This window comes from Prinia subflava, chromosome 6 (assembly GCF_021018805.1).
Source record: "Prinia subflava isolate CZ2003 ecotype Zambia chromosome 6, Cam_Psub_1.2, whole genome shotgun sequence".
Taxonomy (NCBI): domain Eukaryota; kingdom Metazoa; phylum Chordata; class Aves; order Passeriformes; family Cisticolidae; genus Prinia; species Prinia subflava.
The window spans coordinates 2,452,898-2,476,418 of record NC_086252.1 but is presented as its reverse complement, the minus strand read 5'-3'; the positions used below and the strand labels follow the sequence as shown (position 1 = coordinate 2,476,418).

Here is a 23,521-nt window from a genome sequence, read left to right as displayed (position 1 = left end):
CCACCTAGTGCTTTTTTTTTATTTTTTCCTTTTCTTCTGTTTTCTTTTATAACTGTCTATCAAACTGAGTTGTAAAGAGAAGAGTATTCCTCCTCTGGTGCTAACCTTACTTTTGCATCCTTTGACTTTGTAAGTGCTGTTCTTTCATCTCAAAGCTGGGCAAGGATCATTAAGAAAAATTTTTGATGCATGATGCTTTCTAGAATCAAATAAAATTCTGTTACTAGACCTATATTTTCTCTATATCTGTATCTTTCTTACTGCAAAAAGAGCAGATGACTGGTTTTTAGATTAATTAGACACAACACTGGTGTGTGACTTGAAGAAAAAATTTTTATTTTGTATGTGATTCCTTTAGAGGCATCCTCAGTGATCCACAGTAACATTTTTCAGTCCTTTCCTCATCATAATTTTTGCTGAAAATTCTACAAACTCAGTTTCTCTAGCATTAGGTTTTAGACCAATTGCCTGAGAACAGTATTATGGCCAGTTAAACCTGATTTTTAAAAATGGCTTTGTGCCCCAAACCTATCATATTCCACATGTTATGTCTTGTGATCTGTTTCTCTCCTTTTGCACCTAACAATTCTATCCTGATTTTTTTTATATTTTTGTTCACCATACAAATTATGGAAGAAAAGAAACTAAAAGGTAAAATTAGGAAAAGCGTATTCAGTTTTAATTCGTGTTGCCAAAATATAAGCCTTTTTCTAATAATTTCTGGGGGGAAAAGACGAAGACTGAATTAAAAAAAATTATGTGAAATGAGAAAATTTTCCCCAGTCTGTGTAAATGTCACTGTTCTTAAACTTTTAGATCCTTAATCTTGAAGAACCACATACTTTCCATATTCTATAGGAAATGGTTGTGGTTATTTTTAAAGGGTTGCTCTGTAGTGCAATGGTGATGGGAGAGGCACACACCTGTGCTGCTTTGGGCATTAGAACTTCCCAATAAACCTGTTTCAAAGACAGAACTGGAGGAGGCTCTGGGGATGCTGACCACTTACACCAATATAGAGCAATGTGAGTTAGAGGGAATCTCTAGTATGACCAACAAATGAGTTCTGACTCCTCCAGTCTCACTTCCCTCCTTGCTGCAGAGTCTTTTAGCTTACACAAACATATGACCATAAGTGGGAGGGACAATTGTTTGCCAATTTTTGTAAAACCCTGCAAAGTGATCAAAATTTTCTGGATACTGCTTTTAGTCAAGTGGTTTAAAGTACATTCTTGGTACTGTCCCACGACCTTCCAGTTGCAAGGCAGCTAAAGGTTGTTGTCATGTAGTGTGATCTTGCAGCCATTCCAGCACAGGATTTGGGGATTTGCACTGCAGACCTGTCTGCAGTTGTGGGATCTGCTCAGGAGCTTCAGGAGACTTAACTGAGGCAGTGGCATTCTCCTCAAAGAGAACACCATTCACGTGTCAGTCCCACTTACAGTGAGACTTTCCATGTTCTGACTCACTGGAGTGTTTCTTCCTGGACTTGAAGGTAAAGGGAGGTTTAGTGCATGGAAAAAAGAAGTTAATTGGCACAGCAGAACTTGCTTCTGCTGAAATACTGAGCAGTAGGTGTGAGCAGTGGCTGCTTTAAGCACAGACTGTACAGACACTGCCACGTTCTGTCTCACAGGGTGACTGCCCACAGCACTCCCTCAGCAGCCCCACAGCTCTGCCCTTCCCTGTGCTCCTGAAGCAGGGTGGAGAGAGGATTGTGGTGAATTTACAGTCGCTGTTAGTAATTGTTGTGGAAATGTGTGTTTACATAGGTTGGGGAAGATCTGCATTGGGCCGTCTCAAAAAATTAGCTGGAATGCAAAGAGGAAAAAAGTACTCCTATGAATTTGTTGGGTTTAAGTAAATGCATCACTATTTTATGTCTGACTGGTTTTCTCTACAGTAAACTAGTGCGATTTAAAGAACTGAGATTCTCTTGTCAACATAATCTCATTATCAGCTAGAATCAGTTTTGCTCCTGTTCCCTTCCACCCTTGGATGAATTGAGTATTCAGACTTTAATTCAAAATGAGTGTTAGGACAGTCTGAGACCATGGAGTTAACTTGGATTATAAACAATTGATGAAATTGAGTTCTAAAACTATTAAGAAACAGATTGTCTCTCTCCGTCATTCTAAATCTTTAAACAATTGACATCTAGCTGTGAACTGGCTAGGCAAAATTATGAAGTGTGAGCCACAAAAGGCTTTATGTGAATGAACACTCAAAGAATCTGAATCTCTTTTCTTAACAATTCAACTGTTTTTCAAGCTGCACACTGCATTTAGCCCAAGGTAAGGATCTCTTTGCTGTGCCACATTTACTGTTTATGGTCTCTAATTATTAAAAAAAAACCCCAAAACCAAAAAAACCCACCAGTCAACTAAATATTCTTGTGGCCAGGGAATCTTCTTCTCTGGAAACATGGCAAAGTGCTGGGGATCTTCAGGGATTCCCTCTGTAGGAGCCTGGGACTTCACTGCCCACTTTCACCTTTACCCCCTGACACATGGGATGCCTTTAGGCTCGGAAAGTGGGACATGGTGGGTTTTGCCACAATGAATGGGGATTTTTACTGGCCTGACAATGTCCCTTCTGCACATTATGAATTCCTTCCCCACTTGATACTGGGTGGTCTTAGAGATGCTGGATGATGTTTTCTGCTCTGGCTCACATCACGATCTGATTTCCTCCTGCAGTGATAAAGGGAGGCAAATATCTCCAGGATACAGCAACAATGTATTCTTTTAGGTTATTCCATTATCTACTGCTGCATCTTGGCACCTTGCTTGCAGCTGAACATACAGGAAATGTTTTATTTCCTTTCTAACCAAGAGCTGTTTTTAATGAAAGATGCTTTGTTCCCTTTCGAGTTACCTTGTTAGCTGTATGGCATCGCTGGTGTTCCCCAAAACTCTTGACAAAAAGCAAACCTGAAGCCTGAGACATGAAAAGCTGCTGTTGCTATGTGTGCTGTCTCTTCCTGTTAAGAGATCTCCTCAAAGTGCTGTTGTGATGAGTCTCTGCTGGTTTGATTCACCGCACGAAGCCTTCAAGGCTGCTGGGCGTGCTTCTCGTAGCCAGAAAAAATTAATCCATCAGAATATCAAATAGGCAGTTTCAAACTGTGATGCCAGAAGGAGGGAACTCATTTTTAACTGATGCAAAGGAGTATTAAATAGCTGAGAATAACTCAGGTATCTCTTTACTTGCTAGCATGCTGTATAGCTATGGGAAGGGATCTGGGCATAAGTTTAAACACAAAGACTCAAATTGGAGGTGTTCAAAGCAATTCTGTCTGATTGAATTCTCCATAAGCTGTTGATTGTTATTAAAAATTAAAGTCCAAAAGTTGTGGCTGAGCTTGCAGTGGAAGATCCTATATTTTCATTATATCACAAACTTCTTAATATCATATAGACCTTGTGATGGTTCCTGAGTTTTCATGAGCTGTTCTGGGGACGATTAAAAAAAAAAAAAGAAGCTATTTCTGATAAAGAAAAAGGGCATTTTTTCTAAACAAACAGCAAACCTATAGCAATATAAATGTGTGAATGTTTCCAGATCATTACTGGCACAAAGACATTCTCTTTGACCCTTTATTTGAACACTATTTAGAAATTGTAGTGTTGATCTGACCTGCTATCCTGCACATGATTTTCTCCAGGAATGTGGGCTTTGATCCTACCTGGGTGGTTTTCTTCCTATTAGTGAAGGAGACAGGATTTCTCAGGGTGAAACAAACAAAACAACAAGAAAACAAACTGGAAAAGGAACATGGGGACTGTAAGCCATTCCACGCTTCAAGTTTCAGTCCCACAGACTCATGGAACAGTCTGAGTTGGAAGGACCATCAAAGATCTCTAGTCTGATCCCCGCTTTGATGAGCAGGACTTGAACTACATGAGATTGCTCAGAGCCCTGTCCAGTGTGACTATCTTCAGGTTTTTCTGTACAAAGAGGGTGAGGAGAACTTTTTCAAAGAGAGGAGAGCATCCTTCCCCACTGTCAGACCCTGGGATGCCATGGGTGGGGGCTACATCCAACCAGGGTGGAGCAAAACTGGATTTGATCTATTTTTGGTTACTGTGCTAGTCCTGATCTATGGTGTTATTTGGAGGCTTCCCTTGTCTTTGTGGCTTTCTCCTCATGTTTTGTACTCCCAGATATTCCTTTTCCTCACATTGCCCCAGTGTGCTCTACAGTTCCCTTGTGCTCAAGATATCTGTCCGTCTCTCCAAATCATACTTGCATGGAATTTTCTAGAATCTGATGTAAAGAGGGGCATGCAATTCTCTCAGAAAGAAAAGCAAATCCAAAGCAGGGTATGGGTAAGAGGCACTTGGAAAAGGTGCATGAGCTGCCAGGCATCAGGAGCATTCAGTGACTGCTGAATTGCAGCCACCAGGGTTTAGCTGCTTTGGCTATTCAGTCTGGGCTCCAAAACCCATGTACCAGGACAGCAGCCATCTGTACTGGTGCCTCCCAGGGAGCTTGTGAGGTCTGTCAGGCAGCTTTTGAAGTGTGTCACTGCTCAGATCAATGCCAACAGCAACTTGAATCAGTGGGAAATATGTTTGGTGGCAGTGCAGCACTGAGGAAACACTGTCCCTGCAGTTCCTGGGAAACTGCTTTTGGTGTCCTGAACTGGAGTGTGTGAACACACATGCTTCAAAGAAATGAAAATGTGAAGGGAATGTGGACGTCTCCCACCTGGCACATCCACTGGATGCAACTTCTCACCATCTAAGGGATGTTGCCACGTTGTTCCCTGAAGATTGTGCCTTGGCTGTTGTGGAAATCACACTTCAAGCTGAGTTTCTTTGTTCTTCTTTGCACTTGCAATATGGCATAAAGGTCACTGTGGCTTTAAGGACGTGTCTTTTTTCTCCTGAAGAAAAAGTAATTTGACACATTTTTGTTTCTTTTTGAGTGAGTTGGCTACTAATGGAGTTGAAAACCATTCTCAGTCTTGGAAAACAGAAGAAACAAAATGGATCCTAGCAACTAGAAATAAGACCTGTATTTATAGCTATTTCTTTCCTAGAAATGGCTGGAAAAGTAAGACTGAGGCTGCGGTTTCACATTTCAGCATGATCTGAACTGCCACGTTCTCTGTCATTGTAAAACCATGGTCTGGTCCTTCCTGGTCCCTGCAGTGAGCCAGGACCCTGGGCTGCAAGGGCTGAGAAGTCACCCTGTGACAGGAGCTCCCTGGGGAACACAGGTCCCTGTGCAGCCCCACAGGGTGGGACAGGGAAGAGGACGTGGGGATCTGGGACTCTGGCTTGGGTGTGATGCACAGCCATGCACTGGGGTGGCAGTTGTGCTGTCTGCAGCCATGGCAGGTGTCAGGGACGTCACAAACCCTCTTAGAAGACACTGTGTGTCAAAATCACAGCTTTTCTAACTTTAGACAGACACATGTTCCTGAATTTTTCCACAGCAGGGAGAGGAAGCGGTGGATACGGCTGCTGCTGCAGTGTCACCATCTCAAAGCACGGTTCACAGCCTTTCTGTGCCCTGGTGCTGACTTTGTTACAAACCTGACCCGGGTTGGGCGCTGGGCTGGGGAGCGCTGGGAGCAGCACGGCAGCCGTGCTGAGAGCCCAGCGCTCGGCAGCCGCGCAGGGCAGCCTGACGGGCAGGGCAGCAGGGCCGTGAACGCAGCCTGCCGTGTCACTGTGCCGGGAAATTAGGGATGGATACAAAATTAACGACTGTGCCAAACCTTCCCCCTCCCAGATGATGACAAAATTCTCATCGGCTTTCTGGGGGCCAGGACCTCTCCCCATTCTCATGTAAGTTTTCTGTGCAGACACCAAGCAGTTCATTACAGAGCTTCCAGCTGGGATCATAATGTCATTTCCTCTGCTATTTGCCTGGATTCCTTTTTCATACGTTCCCATTCCCTCCTCAGGCTCGCTAAAGAACTGCTTTGCTAATTTGCAATTTACCTGCCAGATAGCTCTGGTGGAAAGGCTGCTCTGGGTTTCTGAGGAAATTACTGCGCTAATCAGAGAGCTGGTGCGTACGGCTGGCAAAGCACGCACCTCCTTTTCCGTGGCTGCAATACCCCGTGTGCAAGCTTTGGCATCAGTCCCCAGGCTGGCCTGCCTCCAGGCCAAGGATCACATCTCCTGTCCCTAGGGAATGAGAGTTTAAATCACTGCAGCTCAGCAATGCGGGGAATGTGACACCAGCGGTCCCTGGCTGTGCCCTGCCTCAAAGCAGGCGGTGCCCGCTCTCCCCACGTGCTCATGGCACACACGAGCAGTGATGCACTGTCAGGGCTCCAAACTTGGCTCCTCCAGCCCGCTTTCCACACACAGTCTGACAGTGCTGTGATGATGGAAGGAAGGAGAACAAATGTGGAGAGGCAGTGCAGTGCTGGCATGCTTTGAAAGCTGACTCCTTCGTTCCAGATGTTCTAAATCACATGTGGAGAAGTGTTTGTGGTCAGATGCTGCTTGAAACTGATTGTTGATAGTCTCCTGAGACAGCCTGTGACAAATTGAATAATAAAAATGCTGAAAATAGCATAGTTATTCCCTGGAAATGCAAAGTTCCCACAATCCAATGAGCTGGGAAAGTTGTTGAACTTTCTTTGGACACAATGTGCTCTTTTTCTGTGCGTGAATGTTCCTCAGCCTTCTGTAGGTCTCCAGGCTTTTTCCTTATGACCCTTCCTCTTCTTATGAGCTCGAGGCAGCCACGCTTCCAGCCTCCCCAGCAGCAGCTGAACTGATCACCAGCCTGCACCATGAAGAGAGGTGTCCCACACTCCATGAACCTCGTCGTTTGCTCCCTGGTGCTGTGGGTTGTTGCGGGTTTGTCTTTGTAGGGCATTTTTCTTAAATTGCTGGGAAAGCTGGCTCACAGGACACCTGAAATCTTCACCACAACAGCCCACCCTGGCCAGCAGCAGTCCTCTCCTGGCCATGCCTGGCCTATGCCATCGCTGGTTCCTTTCCCACTAGTCCACTTGTGGCACTTTAAGGTGCAATCCTTCCCTTCCATCCTCAGGGCCACCTGATGCACAGAGCACCAAACCCTGATGCCAGGGTTTGGTGCTCTGTGCATTCTCCTTGAAGCAGAAGGCTTGAGGTCAGCGAGTGTCCCAGGAGTGCTTGGTGAGGGCAGGTCCCTCTTGAGAACTTGGTAGTTTCATCAGTGGAAGTGGAGGTTTTGGTGGTGAGAGGAGATTTGCTACAGGCTGCTTATGCTGCAGTAGTGAATTCCATTTCTGGTGGCAGAGGGGATAAAAGCCATGGGTTATGACAAAGATGTGGAAATGTTTGGAGTGCCCAGAGTGAGACTGTGTGTGCTTTGCTAGCCAGCAACAGTCCTTATCTTTTGATGGATGCTAAATACATACAAGTGACCTGAGTCTGTCTACTACTGGAAAAATGTCACCATTACAAAAACTACCCTTCTGTGTGCTGATTTCTCTGATACTGGAATTAGCTACAGATCCTGTTCTGTTCTGGCATGAATTGCAGATCTGCAGGCACATACAGTTAAAATTTTCGTGCAAATAGATTTAGGGGAAACTCTTGCAAATATGGGCTTGCCTAAGTGATGCATTGTGATGATCTTTCCATGGGTGATGATTTTGACCACAGCTCAACATAGTGATTTGTTTTTTCTGACCATTTGTTCTGGAGACTGACAACGTTTGGACTTCCAGCAGAGCTCATAACTGAGGTCATCAGCATTTTAACACACACACTCGGTTGAAGTCCTGACCCTACGTGCCAAAGTCTTCTCTGATGCTTTTTGTTCAGTGAAATATTCCACTCTCCCACCAACCTGCTCACCCAGACCTCTGCTGCTCCCCTGCTGTCAGGCAGGTCACCAGCTGATGCCCATTTTTGTGCCCTCCCTGACTGCTGTGGAGTTTTGTAAATGAAGCATCTGCAGTGCAACTATTCCTCCCCCACATAAAAATCTGAGGCGTGCAGAAAATTCAGGGGTAGAGTAAAACCAAAGAAATGGAGCAGGGTGCAATGAAAAACACAAATGCTTTAGGAGTGTTGCAGCCAAAATATGAAAGGCTCCAGTTTCGTAATGAAATTAAGTTTGTGCTGAGCTGTTGGTCTGAAGTTTAGATCCTGCATGATGTGTTGAGAATAGCATTTGCAAAAGATTTAATCTGCTGACAGACTGGTTCTCTGTCCCAAAACCACCAGCACAGATCTCTCCATGACTGTCTCCCACCAGGCACTGCCTGAAATAATCTAACAAAAGACAGAGAACTGGCTGTGCTTTCTCTGTAATGAAGACGAAATGCAGGAGATGCTGGCTGCAGGAAAGGCTACAGTCTCCACTGGAGTCTTCTCCTGGATAGTCACCTGCCCTCAGTAGTATCTTGCACTCACACCTGCATAGTTAACTGTGCTGCTGAGTTGTGTGATCAGCTCAAGAAGTACCTCAGTGACTGCTGATCACCCAGGCTGGCTGAGCCCTGCATCCCCCTGTGCCACCACTGCTGTCCCACCCTCTGCCCATCATTCCCCATCCTCCCTTCTTGGGCTTAGGAGCTATGACCCTGCCAGGGTCTGGGACACCCCGGGGTGCTTCCTTCACCAGTAGTAGTTTTCTCCAACATGGACATAATGGTTTGTGGATCTGTTGTTTGCTGGGACTCACTTTTGACATTTCTCCCCCTATTTATCTGAATGTCTGTGTGTTTATTCAAAGACTGATGTGTTTTCATGTGAAGCTTGCCAGTAGGTGCAACCCTTGTGTGGGTCCTTCTTCCAGCAATTCCCTGGCTCCATCACTAATAAATAAATAGATATTGGAAAAGATAATTGGCTGTGTAATGCACAGAAAGCAAAATTGCTTTCCTTAAGATTTATTTGTCAATTACAGCTTGCCCTGGATGGTGCAGCTTGAACCATTTTCTGGATCGGGAGAAATATGTCGAATAGAAGGGAAGCTGTTGTTGTAATAAATGATTGGGTGCATATGTGCATGACTGTGTGGTTTAGCTCTTCCATAATAGGTATCCTATTAACATGCTAATGAACATGCAAACAAGAAGCCAAGGATTATCATTATTTCTGAGACATTAATGTGTATTTTGGGGTTTTTTGCTTGTAATTAATGAGAATGTTGTCTGGTGTGTTTGTGTCCCCTGGGCTGGCTCTTGCTCTGCCAGGAGGAGGTAGCAGCCCATGTGCTGCACAAATCCTGCCTCTCCTCTTGGCAAACTCCAGTTTGCCCCCATCCTCCAAATCCCACCATGTACCTGTGGAAGGACTCCAACATCTTGCCAGCCTTCAGGCTGGGCATGCTGAGGTCTGAGGTAGCACTAAACCAAGCCAGCTGCAGTGAATGCTCCATATGTATTTTTAATGAAGGTTTTAATGGAAAGGGCATGTTTCTCTAGAGAATGTAATGATATGACAGTGCTGTGCAGAGCATTCTGACAAAATGGTGCTGCCAGTTACAGTTCCAGTGGGTTGCTACAGTACATGGAGAATAAGCAAAGTGACCATATGGAGGAGAGATGGTCAGAGATTTCTGAAGGGCTTGTCTGGAGGTGCTCAGTCCTCTCAGCTACTATTTACTTTAAAATAGTTTAGTGGGACTTGAGAGCTCTCAGCATTTGGCGAGATCCAGCTTCTCTGTAAATATATCCCTGTGAGGGTACAAGGTGATCTGTGACCCTGACTCTGCTGATACTGTGGCCAATGACCTTGTCACATTGTTGGTGTTAAATGGGTCTGCTAAGTTTACTTTTATTTTTTTTCCTTTTTCCCCTCAAGAATCACTTGTACTGTTAACCACATTGAGCTGTGCTGCTCAGAAATGCTTCTCTGATTCTCAGTAGTGCATGAGTCAAACAGTCCTGTGGTGTCTCACTCTCTGCTCTTTCTGAGAACACCTACATATTGCACAGTCCAAGAGAAGGCTCCCTCCTGTGACCAAGGTGCCTCTCATTTATGAATTGAGATCTTCTGAGGAAAGATGATCAATAAAAAAAAATGACACCTGTATGCAGGATCTGTCCCAATAGGGCTCCTGTGACATTTAGGTGCTACCTGAATATAATGAACATCTGCCAACTGAGAGGGAGAAATAACACCACAAATGTCTTTCAGGGAATCTGCTGGTTGCTGCTGTGGCTGATAATAACGTGAGAAGGAAAGAAAGAGCACAGACACCCTACCCACCCCTATGTGGCTCTTTAACTTCAAAGAGAAACACCTAACAGCCACATTAGATCCCAATGTCATGTTGCCTCCTGTAAGAGCAGTAATATCCAAAAAGTAATTAGCAGATGGAGGCACTGCTTTATGTCCCACTTTTTAGTGGGTCTAGAAAATACAGTTATTTATCACCCTTGCGGTCAAACTGATGGAGAAGGCTGTGTCTCTCTGAAACAAAGAATTTATGTAAGCTTGTAGCACAAAACATTGTGTTTGTGGGATCACAGGGTAATTAATGTGGGAGGGCAGGCTGGAGACCTCCAGCCCAATGTGCTGCTCAAGGCAGGGCCAACTCTGAGACCAGAGCAGGGACTTTGCCCCGCTGGCCCTTGGAAATCTCCAAGAACTGAGATGCCCCAGCTGAGGGCAGCCCGTGCCTGTGTCACATCTTGTGGTGTGAGTGTCACCTTAGCTCGTGCAAAGGGCTGTTACATCCAGTTAGGAAATGCGGGTCCCTTATTCAGAACGTGGAAAAGAAACTCCACCCGTCTGTGTTTGTAGTCTTCTTCCTTTTATTCATTTATGAGGTAAAATGAAGTTGACCTGGAAGCTGTTTTGGAGAGGAAAAATCATATGTCTTTCCAGAACAGTAAATATTGTTGAATTTATGATTGCTTGAAGACAGAGTCATGATCTGGCTAGAGGACAAGTGGCTAGGGAAGTTTGAACTGTAATGTAAAATGAAATCCCTTTGGCCTGAGGTAAGCCCCTTAGCCTGTGCACTGTAGCACAGGGAGAACAATATTTACCACTTGGTGCAAGAGCAAGGATTAATGTTTGCTAGGTGCTGTGAAAATGAAAATATTATGAATAGAAAGCTTCTTGTTTGCAAGGAAAGTTACATGCACAAAGACCCCCTGGATCCTGTTCTTTGGTGAGAACCTCTTGTTAGCTTTTTTATTATGCTTAATATAACCAAAAGGCTCAAGACAGGAAAATGTTTGCCTCCCTTCTCCCTCCACATCTCTTCTGGCAGACAACTAAGTGTAGAGACCTGTAGAGATGATGAAAAGAGAGGATGAGAAGATTTTCAGCTGCAGAGGGGTAGACACAAAGTTGTGGAGACTCATAACTTGGTGCAGCAAGGTCCAGAAAAGAGCCAGGGGGATTCCAGGTCACTGGAGAAAAGGCTGCTGGCACTGAAGGCTGCAATTATGGAAAGGTTAATGTATTCAGGCAGGGCTGAGTTGGCTCAATTGCCTGCTGGAAGCTCTGCCGCTGCAGCGAGGCCGGGTCACGCAGGTGCACCCCGGGCAATGGGCGCAGGTCAGCGGGAGCCTGGCGGGGCTGCAGGCAGGCATGGAGAGCCCAGGAGAGCCAGCCCCGAGCTGCTGCAGGACTGCCAGAGGTGTTTGATTGCCGGCAGTGTTTTCCCACCACTCATGAATATACTTATCTCCAGAGTTTGGTAATGTGTGGACTTTTAAGTAGCTGAGTCCTGACGCTTATCAGACACATCAGCCATGGCCTAAAATCTCGAAAGCAAATTTTGCTTAGCTGAAAAGGGAGTTTTAATGTCAGTGTGCAGTGAATTACCTCCCTTCCTTTCATTTGTCTGAAATAAAGGCTGGTTCTCAGGCAAAGTGATGCAGAATATGGACAAAAGAGCAGCTGGAGGAGAGCTACACTAAAGGTCTGGAAGACGTCTTTGAAATTTATAATGGTCTTTTGAGATTAAATGGGGTAAAATTGCTTCAAGATGATCTCAAGAAAACACTAAACATTCTATTCTGCTGAATGTCCTTTTGAGAGTCCCTCTAACTGATTTCAAGACCCATGTCTAAAAATCTGAAAGACCTTCCAGTGAACCTGTGGGTGACACAGGGCACCAGGACAGACAGCAGAGGGCTGTGGATGGGGTAATGCTCACACCATGCAATGAGCCAACAGGAGTCAGGTGCTGGCACAGCACGCAGCTGCCTCATACAGGCCCTGAACATTCCCGTTCTGATCCTTGGAGAAGGATTGAAGAGCGCATAGTTACTTGTGCAGATTGCTTGGTGGTCAGGTCCCCCATGGAAAGTTATTTATTTGGTGATGGTATAACACAGGACCTTTCATTTCCAGATTGCGCTGCGCCAGGATGTTCCACACAGCCTGGGGAGGACAGAGTCACGCTGCAGGGCGAGTCTGGTGGCACTGATCAGGACACTGGTAACCCAGTGTGGCTGCTCTTGCCTCCAGCACACGCTTGTTTAAGTCCAAGGGCTGTCCCATAAACACAGGGCACTGTGCCCCGTGTCTGGGATAGCGGGGCTCATCTGCCAGCAGTCAGGGAAGGGTCGCTTCCATCGACTGTGCGCCTCCCAGGAAGGCTAAAAAGTTAAAGGTTAAAAGCTTCTACCTCCTGAGGAGGAAATAGGCTTAGGGAAGCAGCAGGCCTAACACATACAGAAGCCTCTGGAGGGGAGAGGTGCTGGCAGAGCTGTGAGCCTCAGCCTCCTCCTGCTCAAAGCCTCTGCTCCTGCCCTCCTTCAAAACTGACATGCCACTGGTGCAAATTAGATAAGAATTGGCTCAGGGTCTTTGTGATTTTTATTTTCAATTTGTATAATTAGACGTGTAATGGACTATTTTTACAGCCTGGGGACTGATCTGAGGTTGTTAGTGCTGGCCCTGGAAGATCACCATCTGTCTGCAGAGGGCAAGGGCCGTGGGTTGCCTGTGGAGCCTCCTGTGGCTCGTTCAAAGCTCTCCCCACTTGAACCCCAGCTGCTTTCCCAAGGCACCCAAGGGGGTACAGCCTCACAAAACATTAGTCATCCCTCCCAGCTTGTGTCCTCAACAGATGCAACTGTTTAGGAGAATGTGGTGCTGAGGGGAGATTAATAGGTTCTGGATTTTAGAACGACTCCCATTGTGTTAGCTTTGTCCTTTAAGGAAAGAAGATTAAGATAGACCAAAAGGAGAGGCAACACGGCAGCACCAGGTTTGTGCTTCCCAGGTTGTGGGGAGGTACCTGGATGCAAGTAAGGGCTGGAGGGAGTCAGTAGATGGAGATGGACAGGTACTTGGATGTCCTGGGGTATGGATTGGGATGAGACTGACAGGATGGCTGGAAGGCGAGAAGAAAAAGAAGAATTGAGCCTTGCTGAAAATTTCACTACCCTGAAGCCCACCTCCTTGCTTCAAATCCTTATGACTTCTTCCCTTCTTTTCCATCCCCTTCCTGATCCTTTCCAAGCCTGTTTCCACAGCGCTGGATGGCCACAAGATACCCTTGTATCCCATTCCTCTGCCCACTTCGGACTTTGATGCTGCAAGTTCTATTTTGCAGCTGCAAGAAGAACAAAATAAATCTTCATTCTGGGGTGGCAAAATTCCCAGTAGCCTGCATGCTGAAAAGCCTTGGGCTGGCTCTGCTGCCACATCTTGTTTTACTTAAACCACTGCTTTTAATAGACCCAAAATGTTTGTTTTGGGAAAGGTGTTTCCACCTTCTCCAGCAGAGCCACGTGCATGGGTTTGTTCATGTCAGACATGGTCTGGCCATGGCCCATCACCATCAAACCACCCAACTGGACATTTCCTCTTAGACTTCAGTTCCAGTGGGAGCTGGAGATTGTTTAGAGTGTGTTGAAATGTCTCATGAAAGCACATTTCAGATGCCAGCTTCCACCTTTAATTATTAACCCTTTAAAATGGGGCTTGCCCATAAGGACCGACAAAAGATTTTGGAGGTTGCATTAAGAATAATTGGTAATTTTCCACACTGAAGCTGGTCAGCAGGAGTTAGCAAAGTGGTTCTCTTTTATACTTTTCTCACTTTTCCATTTCAGGTTCTCCACGGCCAGTGGCATTTCTCATCAAGTGTCTTTTGGCAGACATTTCAAACATTGCTGAGAACAAATATCTGAAAGATGTTCCATGTGAGGCGTGGATCTCACAGCCACACCAAAACTTTTGGCTGAGTAATGCTGCCAGCTGCCTGCAAAAATTCTGGTGTGATTTTGGGCTGTGGGTATCACTGTGAGACCAAAAGAGTGGCACACAAAAAAATGTGACATTTTCTCAGCAGCAGTGATTTGTAGGACCACTGATTCTCCCCTGCCACCTGCTCAAATATAGTTTGGTGGTGAACAAGGCTGAGGAGAAGCTGAGACACCTGTGAAGCAGCTCTTCTGCCATAGTCCCCATGCATGCAGCAGCAGAGGGTGGGGAGGAGCAGACTGGGGTGGCTGTGCCAGAGTTTTGGAGTTCTAGGGAGCAGGCATCATGATGGGCTGTGCTGCTGCACCTCGCCACCCTGCCTTGGCAACTCTGCATGGCTGCTGTGTCTCAAAACCCAGCCTGCAGCAGGCTCCCACTGCAGTTTTGGGATGTGACCACCCCCTGAGAGCACGCGGCCTTGCTGGTGCCTGAAGTTCAATCAGCTGCACACACAGGCATCCCTGGGCCTTGAAATCATCAACAAACCACAGAGGTGCTTTTTCATGACAGCATTTACTTCACCAAAATGCTCTCCCAGAATCTTCAGGGAGGGCTGTGTCCTTCAGATGTCCCCATTGAGCCAGCGGTTCTTGGCTACCTGCCCTGCGCCGGGCCGGGAGGATGGGGTGTACTGCAGCAGCTGGGTGATGAGGGCCTGGCAGGGCTCCGGCAGTGGGGGCAGCCCCTCTGGGTACATCACCCCCTTCTTCTGCAGCTGAGGCATGCTCTGGACATTGCTATCATCAAAGGGAACGTTGCCGACCACCATCATGTAGAGCATCACCCCCAGGCTCCAAATGTCGTACTTCTTGGCGTCGTAGGGGATGCCCATGAGCACCTCGGGGGAGGCGAAGGCCGCCGTCCCGCAGAAGGTGGTGCTCAGGTCCGGGTAGCCCTTGAGCTCCTTGCTGAAGCCGAAGTCGCTGATCTTGGCGCGGCGGCCGTCGGCCGAGAGCAGCACGTTCTCGCACTTGAGGTCCCGGTGCACCAGGTTGCGGTCGTGCAGGTAGCGCACGGCCCTCACCACCTGCACAAAGATGTCCCGGGCATTGGGGGTGCAGGGCAGCTTCCCCAGGCTCTCCAGCAACTGCAGCAGGGTAGTGTCCATGGCCTCCATCACGATGTACAGCTTTCTGTTGCAGACCTCGATGAGCTCGAAGACGCGCACGATGTTGGGGTGCTGGATCCTACGCACGATGGAGAGCTCCCGGGGCAGGAACTTGAACACCACGGCTCGGGACGCTCGCGCTCGGTCCACCACCTTGACAGCCAGGGGCCCCTTGTGTCTGCTGGAGGTCGCTGCTTTCACCTTGGAGAAGCTGCCCTCCCCTAGCGTCTGACCCAGCCTGTAGCCCAGCTCGCTGAGTACCCTGTCTCCATCAGACTTTGGTGGCATGCTCAGTGATCTTTTTGGCATGATGTCTGGTTCCGGTGAGCCTGGTTGGAGCTGGTCTTCTGCTCCAGGATGGTCTTCTTCTGCTCCAGGATGGTCTTCTTCTGCTCCAGGATGGTCTTCTTCTGCTCCAGGATGGTCTTCTCCTGCTTCAGCATTGGGAAGCTGTAATGTCTCCTCCATGGCAGCTGCTCAACTTCACCTATGGCAACGCTTGCTTCCACACACCACCTGGGCATTGTGATGGGTGGAATGTTGTGTGCGACATCTCCTTTGTGAGGTGACGTGGGCCTCTGGTGGGTCCCCTCTGCCCATAGGTGCCCCTGGCATGCCTGCACGAACAGGGGACAACCCTGCTGGGGCTGGGTATTTTGGAGTTTTTACCCTTTCAGCCTCCTCACTTGAATTCTCAACATAGTGCTGTATGGATGAAAGTTTAAATGTCAGCTTTCTGGGGTCAGGGACCCATCTGGGGACTTACACCAGTTTTCTGCAGAGTATTAGTTACACTAAAATCCAAACTACACGGAACAGTACAAAGGAGTGACTTCTACTGGCACTAACTGTGAACCACCTTGGCTGGCTATAAATATTGACTTCTTGGGTGATGATGCACAGAACTATTATATCACTAGGGAGGCTTTTGTGACCTTTTGTGGGGCAGATGGGGAATTTTAAATGCCTCTTTCAGAAAAACCAGCCTTTTGGTTTCTTGAGCTTGGAATTGCTCTTTATCTGTATTTATCAAAATGATATTTTGGAGACTTACAGAGAAGTGAGGCCTGAGATCCTTCAGAGACCTTCTGTAACTTGGATTTTAAAAGGTTTTAGTCTGTTTTAGTGGCCATAATGTGGCAGTCAAATTGAGCAGAGGGCAGCTGGGCTGGGCCACAACACCATCCTCCCATCACACGCTGCGTCTCAGGGCAGTGTCTGCTCCTTCTTCCAGATGCTGCATCCTTGGCTTTCACAAACAGTTGTTCCTGGTTTGTGCTGGGTTTTTAAAGTTGTCTGAGTATCCTGTCCTCCCTGTGGAGCCCACATTTCCTTTCCAGCTGTTCAAAGAAGCCTAGGACCACAAAACCCTATCTTCCAAAACACCAAATGCTATTTTTAATTTTTGAATGTATGTTTCATTTTGCAAGTCAGTTATAAAGGGTAATGGTGATCAGCTGAAGACGAAAGAAAATCTTTCTTGTGAGTCCATCTCGTCAGTATTCTGAAGTCACTTTGAGGAAATTAAAATAGCTCAAAGCTGCAGACATAGGTCTGTAAGTGCTGCAGGGGAGCTTTACTCTGAGCTAAGAGCAAGTAAAGCAGTCACCAGGTCGAGTTTTATCTGCTTAGAGGTTGTGGATCCAAACCAAACCACTTTCCCACTCAGATGTTATTTCTACAGGCCAATTGGAAGTATGGGAATGCAACATACCATGGAAATATGTTTGCCAGGTATAGACCACCAGGCTGTACCATCAGGCATGTTTGGGCCTTCAAATAAATGCCCCCAGATTTCTTCTTTCTGGAGTGGATCAGCAAGAAGCCGTTTCCCAAGTCCCTGTTCAGAAACTGACGTTACTAAACACAGAAAAATCCCACCTAGCAATCAGCAGGCCAGATGCAGAAACCCATTTTGCTGGATACGCATGATTTCCTGACAAGTTTAGCCCTTGAGTCATAACCACAGTGACTGCAGCAGAGGTCTGAGCTGGACCTTTCAGAGGAGCTGGGAACTTTGAGATGGCAAAACATAACCGAACCAAGGCAGGCATTTTTATGAGGGGAAAGTGTTTAGACCAGGCTTCCCTTCCCCACTTACTACCAAAGCACCTCTGGAAAATACCACTGCTGCTCCTGGGAGCAGAAGGACACATGCAGACATCTACAGGGGCTTGGCTGATGCTCAGAATGTATTTTAAAATAGGCATGGGCAGTCACATCACAGGCACGTTCCCAAAACCCACAGGCAAATCCTCATTTATGGGAAGCCCCTGTGAAGCCCCTACAATACCACAACCAGAAGAGGGGGTGTCCACACTGAAAAATCAAAGTGGCAGCTACAAATCAGGCTTCAGTGGTAAGGAGTAATGTTGAGGACTCCTGTGCTGCTGGTAATTCTTCATCTGCTCGAGGCAGCAGGTCATTTTGGGGAAGTTTTCTGCAAATTTGGCTGAAGTGGGCAGTTTCAGTCTCAGTAAGCCCTCCTGGGAGCCCAGAAAAAGCCTTGTGCAGTCAGATGCTGCTGGAGCATCCTGGGGGTGGGAGGGCTTGCAGGAGATAGGGAAGCAAGCCCTGGTTTCCCAGGGAGGAAGCAGCTATCGAAGCAAACACTCCCCCTCCTGTATGCTGCAGGCTGCAGCTCTGCCAGCTGCCTGGGCTGCAGGCATCACTGCCCTGCATCCCTGAGCTCCTGCCCCACAGCCAGCAACATGGCCTGCGACTGCTGCAAGCATCTCCAGAGTCAGCCAGCAAGAGGCTGGGATGAGAGGGTTTGGCTCGGCAGGACACTGCCAGGCAGAGGAGGAGGAATGACAGCTGAACTCAGCTTTCTGTACTGTCCTTAGATGCCAGAGAACCAGATTTTTGCTTGGTTGGCTGCTGGCTCAACATTTACCAGTATAAAAACGCACCCAAAAATCTCTTTTGCTTTCAATCTCTGCACCTCAAGTACTGCCACCTGTGGTATAAATATTTTGGTCACACTGATATACTTTAGTAGTGTACTCACTACCAAGATATACCAAAAACCCCCTCACCTTCTGTACTTTCTAGAGCATTTTTTGCATCAAAGCTGTGTTTGTAGAACTGACGTGTTCCATTGCTCTTGTTAATGAGAGCAACCAGAAATCAGGTAGCAATTACTGCTTTGTTAAGTGTGGCATGTGAGCAGGAGGAGCTGCTCTGCAGAGGTATAAATTATTGGAGCTCACTGTCAGGGATTTTGTTATGGGATGTTTCTAGGTCTGGTGGTACGGCTGTGCATCAGCCCTCCATGCACTTAGTCCCTCTGACAAGGGGCTGATCAGCTCCTGCAGGGCCATCCCTCTTCCAAAGGGCTGATCAGCTCCTGAAGGGCCACCAAGTAGGTCAGTCTTACTGGGAAGCTCATGCAGTTGAAGGTCTCTGTCCTTATGCACTGTGTACAGCCACCTTCAACTGCAGGAGAACACACAGCCCATGACACCTAACAGAGGAGGGACTTTTTTCTTTCTGCATCACCCATAGATTTTTTCCCCACAGGTAACATGCCTGTGTGGTGCCTTACTGCCTCAGTGCCATCACTGAGATCCCAGCTGAGATACATATGGCAAACCAGGGCCATAGATCGTGCATGCTTTGGGAACTTCCCCCTCTCTCAGTGAACCCATTGCCCCCAGCCCCTGAGGGCAGGGTTGTGAGAGTCTCGGATGCCTGCCATTGATCTGATGACAGACTGACACCTCTGGGGCAGGGATTTCACTTGGGAGTGGACACTGTTGAGCTAACATGGGTCCTGCTGGTACAAGGGTAGCAAAACACAACTCCTGTGAATGCAGATGTCCAAGAAGCCATAACATACCATATTCTTATACCTTATGCCATGAGGCTGTAACTTACAATGTGTTGCATGACCTCTGCACTTGCACAGAGCCCTTGAGATTTCTTTAAATACCTCTATTTCCATACAAGCAGAAATATTTTGCCCAAGGGCTGCAATGTTCAAGACCAGTCAAGGAATTCCTAGGTGTCCAATTTGTGGCAAGTCCATACCAGACATTATTTCTGTGAATATGGGAATGGGCAAACTTCTGCACAAGAAGTAAAAACAATGTTAACATTTTTGCTGTACTAGGTCATTACAGATAGCACAAAGGGCAACCACAGTTCTTCCCAGCAGATGCTGAAGTTACCAAGATCTTCTTGCAATGGGCAAACATCAGTTTTCTATGATTTATCTTGTATTTGATTTTACAACTTTTAAAAGCATGTTTTATTGTTGTGTGTCTGCACAATGGCACCCTAAATTTGGCCATGGTGCTGTGGCTCCTCCCTGGCAGCAGCAGCAGTGCAGACAAGGGGGAAAACCAGAGTCACAGCTAGTCAGAAAGCTGTGCAGGGCAATATGCTGGTTTTGCTGCTTCTTTCCTCCCTCTCACGTTTCAAGGATTGGTCTCTATTTCAGATTCTCAGGCTATGTTGGGGTTTTTATCCCATTGGCAGATAAGAAGTTTTGGAACCTGCCACCCCTGGTGTTCAGAAGTGGCTGTGACCCTCAGAGCTGTCTGCCATCACATCTTGCTCTTACTCTCTTTTCAAACTGAATAAACTAGTGAAGCTGGGTGTGGGACTAGTACAAGGTCTCCCAGAAATTCAGCAGGATGAGAGGAACAACACCAAGCAGCAAGATCTGTGGATATCCACTTGATTAATTGAGGTTGTTCAGACACCAAAGAGAAACCTGAGGCCAGCACTTGTGTGCCAGAAATATGTCTTCAAGAAAATTAGAATTTAAACTGTGTGAGGGACATTAAATGGGCTTGTAAGCCATCAGAGGGAATAGATGCATGGCAATAGGCCATACTACCACCTCTTGGAGCAGCTTGTGAGTGCCTCAGTAGGTGCCAAAGGAGATGAAAGATAGAAGGCTAATGGGCTGCTCTACAAAGAGGATTTTGCAGCTGGCATGGTCAGGCTGCACCTGCCAGGAATCTCAATCCTAAAGGCAAAAAACTCGAGTGGAGAGAGAGACAAAATGGGTTAAGCAGGCAGTGACAAGTGGGTTGCTGGAGGAGCAAGAAGACTCTCTTGGCAGGTCTGTCTCTGAGAGGTTTTGTACCAAAATTCATATGGAAAGAGGAAGCAAAGTGAGATCATATGCCTCCATCCTTGTAGTAAGTGGAAAGTCATGCCTGGCTTGTCAGAGCAAAGGAAACCCAGCTGCACAGGGAAGGGAGCTTTCCTTTTTAGCTGGAATGCCTGCTCAGAGGGGTGGGCATGGCTGCAGAGAGAGGGGAGCAGATGGGGTGCTCAGTTTCAGAGCTCACCACTCCCTTTCCTGGCTGGAGGTGTTGATCTCCCTGTGTCTTTGTTCAGAGGGCTCCTTCCCACCATCTCCCTTCCAAAGGCTGGGAAGCTGCTTCTCTCTTGGCCCATGCTGCAAACACTTGGCCTCAAGTGGCGATTCCTGAGCGCTTCCAGGGACACCTGCACAGGTCAAAGGGAAGGGCTCTGCAGCACCCACAGGCTGCTGGGTCACCAGAAGCACTGAGCCTGCTCTTCCTGCCCCTCCCCAAGGCCAGGGAGAGAGCCCAGTCAGCCTGCTGAGGTCCCCTTTGGTGCTGGGCAGCTGGTGACAAAGCCATGGGTAGGAGCTGGGGCTCCATGCTGCACATACCTGAAAACAAGGAACATGTCTCTGCTCTCCTTGTTGCTCCAGGATCCACAAAAACACCTCTTTCATAGCTGAAAGATTAAATGCCTCCCACAGCTGGTGACTTGCTTGTCCGTGTTTGTGTGCCTGCTGTCTGTCCCCAGGCTGAGTTAGCTGGTGCTCCCTCAGGGCTGGCCATCCAGCAGGAGGGAGAGGTGTGGATTTAAGCAAGGCAAAGCTTTCAAAAGCCACAGCAAGAGCCTCTTGGGTTAGTGGAAATGGAGCTGGAAGTGGAGGGTCGAGAGGAAAGCTGCTCAGCTCCCAACTTTTCTCACCGCATCAGGTTATGTCTGTTAAATCCAAATATAGTCTAGAAAAACAGGTAAGCATTTTGTGTTTAACTATGCCAAGTGAACAACACTTTCCTCCTTGCAGTGATTTACTTACCTGCCTGTGGAGAGCATGATGTGTTCAGAAAGAGATTTAGTTGTCTGGCACCTATGTAAGTAATTTGTGGCCAATTAGGGATTGCAGAATTTGGTCGGTAATTAGGCTACAGCAGCCTATGGTGCACAGGGCTGGAAAGTCGATGGCAAAGTTTCAGAGCTCTGAAGCAGACGTTTAAATGTTTTTAAGTGGTATGGCTCTTACCAGTGGCTGATTTCAAGAGGTGCTGTGGAGTCATGTTGCAAAACCTTTCCAAGTGCTCCACAAATCCCTGAGGTGGCTTCTCCCACAGGTCTGGTTAGCCCTGGATGAGCCAGTTGGTCGGGGAGCACTGGAGGAGGGGACAGGCTAGATATGCAAACCTTCACCAAGAGATCTTCAGAGCTGTCAAGAGGGATGAGACAGTTCACACTAAGATTTGAAGATAGCAAGGCCAGGTTCTAAAGGCACATTCTAAGTGGCAGAAGGAGGTGATCTTGGACCAGATAGATGGTGTGTGCATATCAAAGAGGGAGAGAGACAGGCAGGCACTTTGGGAACAAGGCTGGAGGCAGCTGACAGGGTTTGGAGGTCTGTTTGCTGAGCAGACACCATCTGTTTACTCAATCCAGCATCTCACTGCACAGGCCTTTATGGTATTTGAAGCTGAAACTGCCTGAGAAATCAAGCAAGAAACTATCTGTGACCCTGGGAGGAAAACTGCCAAGGGAACCGAGGCTTATTACACCCAGCTGCCAAGGGATGGGTGGTTTGGGTGGGGAGTGAGTACAGCCCTGCTCGCACCAGCAGCAGCACATCTTGCATGACACTGGCTGCTTTGCTTTCCAGCAAACTGGGCTCTTTGCTGCTTTCCTGCTTGTGGATTTCCCTACCAGGGGAGTGAATCCATGGAAGGGAGAAGCAGGTGTTCCCCCTGCCTGCTGGCTGTGGCTGTGGGGCTGGGCTGGAGGGATGGCATTCCTTGGCTCCACTGTTTGGGCCGTGGGTGCTCCCCTGACATGACATATACATTAATAATCTCCCAGTGCCCAAGCCAGGAGGAATACACAATATCACAGTGCCCTCTTGGGGGCAGGTGTTCCTTGGAAATAGACCTTTGTGAGTCGTGTGCTGAGGATCTCATTGCTTGCCGCCGTTGTTTATTCTAGCAGCTCCTGCTGCTTGGCTAAATCGTGGAATTTCCCATTGAACAATACTCCTCCCGGAGAAGAGTTCAGAGTTTGGCCTTGGGTTTTCATTTTATTGCTGTTTCTCTTTTGCTGATCTGTGCTTTGAATCTAAAGTGACTGGGGTGAGGAGTTCCTGAGTGAAGATGGCAGTCTGCTCCCAGAAATGAAACCTGTCTTGTTGAAACGCTGTCAGATCACTCGGCCCCAGTGAGAAACAAATTGTTTTAACAATAGATTTAATTAGCTGGTGTTTATATTCCTTCACAGAGTGCTCGAGTCCTGCTGCTAGACCTGTCTGCAAGCCCTGGCATCTGGTGTACAGGAATATGAAGAGCGAGTGAAGCGTTAAATAAGGACGTGGATAAGTGTGGCAATTCCCTGCTGGCTGCCCCAAGAGCCTGGAGAGGGGACACTGCGGCCAGTCGCTCTTCCCCTCCAGAGTTTGCAGTGCCATCTTTTGTCAAACGTGAAAAAGAAATAAAACGAGAATTAAAACACAACTTCCAGCAAATATTTGGGATGATCCTATGGAACTGTAGCTATGTCACAGCTAATATGGCTCTCGATGCCCTACTGTTGCCCTTAGTGCTCTGAATGTAGGATTCTTAGGTCCAAATACCTTACAATGGCCTGTAGAGTGGCCACTCTTGACTCACACAAACTGGGCTCTTCTCCCAGGCAGCTCCAGGACGAGGGGAAATGCCTTCAAGCTGCACCAGGGAGGCTCAGGCTGGATATTAGCACGAATTCCCTCACTGCAAGAGTGGTTAGGAATTGGAACAGGCTCCCCTGGGACGTGCTGGAGTCACCATCCCTGGAAATGTTCAAACACTGAGCACACGTGGCATTTTACAATGCCATTTAGTGGCCACGGTAGTGTTTGGTCAAAGGTTGGACCTGATGCTCTTGGAGGTCTTTTCCAGCCTTAATGATTCTATGGAACAAGCTGATTTTTTTTTTCCTGGGATACAGACCCATAATTTCCCTGATTCCTCATGTTTGTGGGCTTATGAAA

At 47.4% G+C, this 23,521-nt stretch overlaps 1 protein-coding gene across 1 annotated transcript; it reads right to left on the bottom strand.

The window, feature by feature from the left end:
- Positions 1 to 14,712: 14,712 nt before the first annotated feature.
- TSSK6 (testis specific serine kinase 6) lies at positions 14,713 to 15,726 on the bottom strand. Its single transcript, XM_063399783.1, has 2 exons — positions 15,699 to 15,726; positions 14,713 to 15,614 (listed from the first exon to the last, which is right to left on the bottom strand). The coding sequence occupies exons 1-2, from the start codon at positions 15,724 to 15,726 to the stop codon at positions 14,713 to 14,715; spliced, it is 930 nt and encodes a 309-aa protein (XP_063255853.1).
- Between the last annotated feature and the right edge of the window lie 7,795 nt (positions 15,727 to 23,521).

Bases quoted from the DNA above. Each gene is read 5' to 3' on its own strand.
- TSSK6 (XM_063399783.1), bottom strand. From the start codon at position 15,726: ATGGAGGAGACATTACAGCTTCCCAATG. The intron at 15,615-15,698 runs CTGAAGCAGGAG...AAGAAGACCATC, and splicing joins GACATTACAGCTTCCCAATG to CTGGAGCAGAAGACCAGCTC.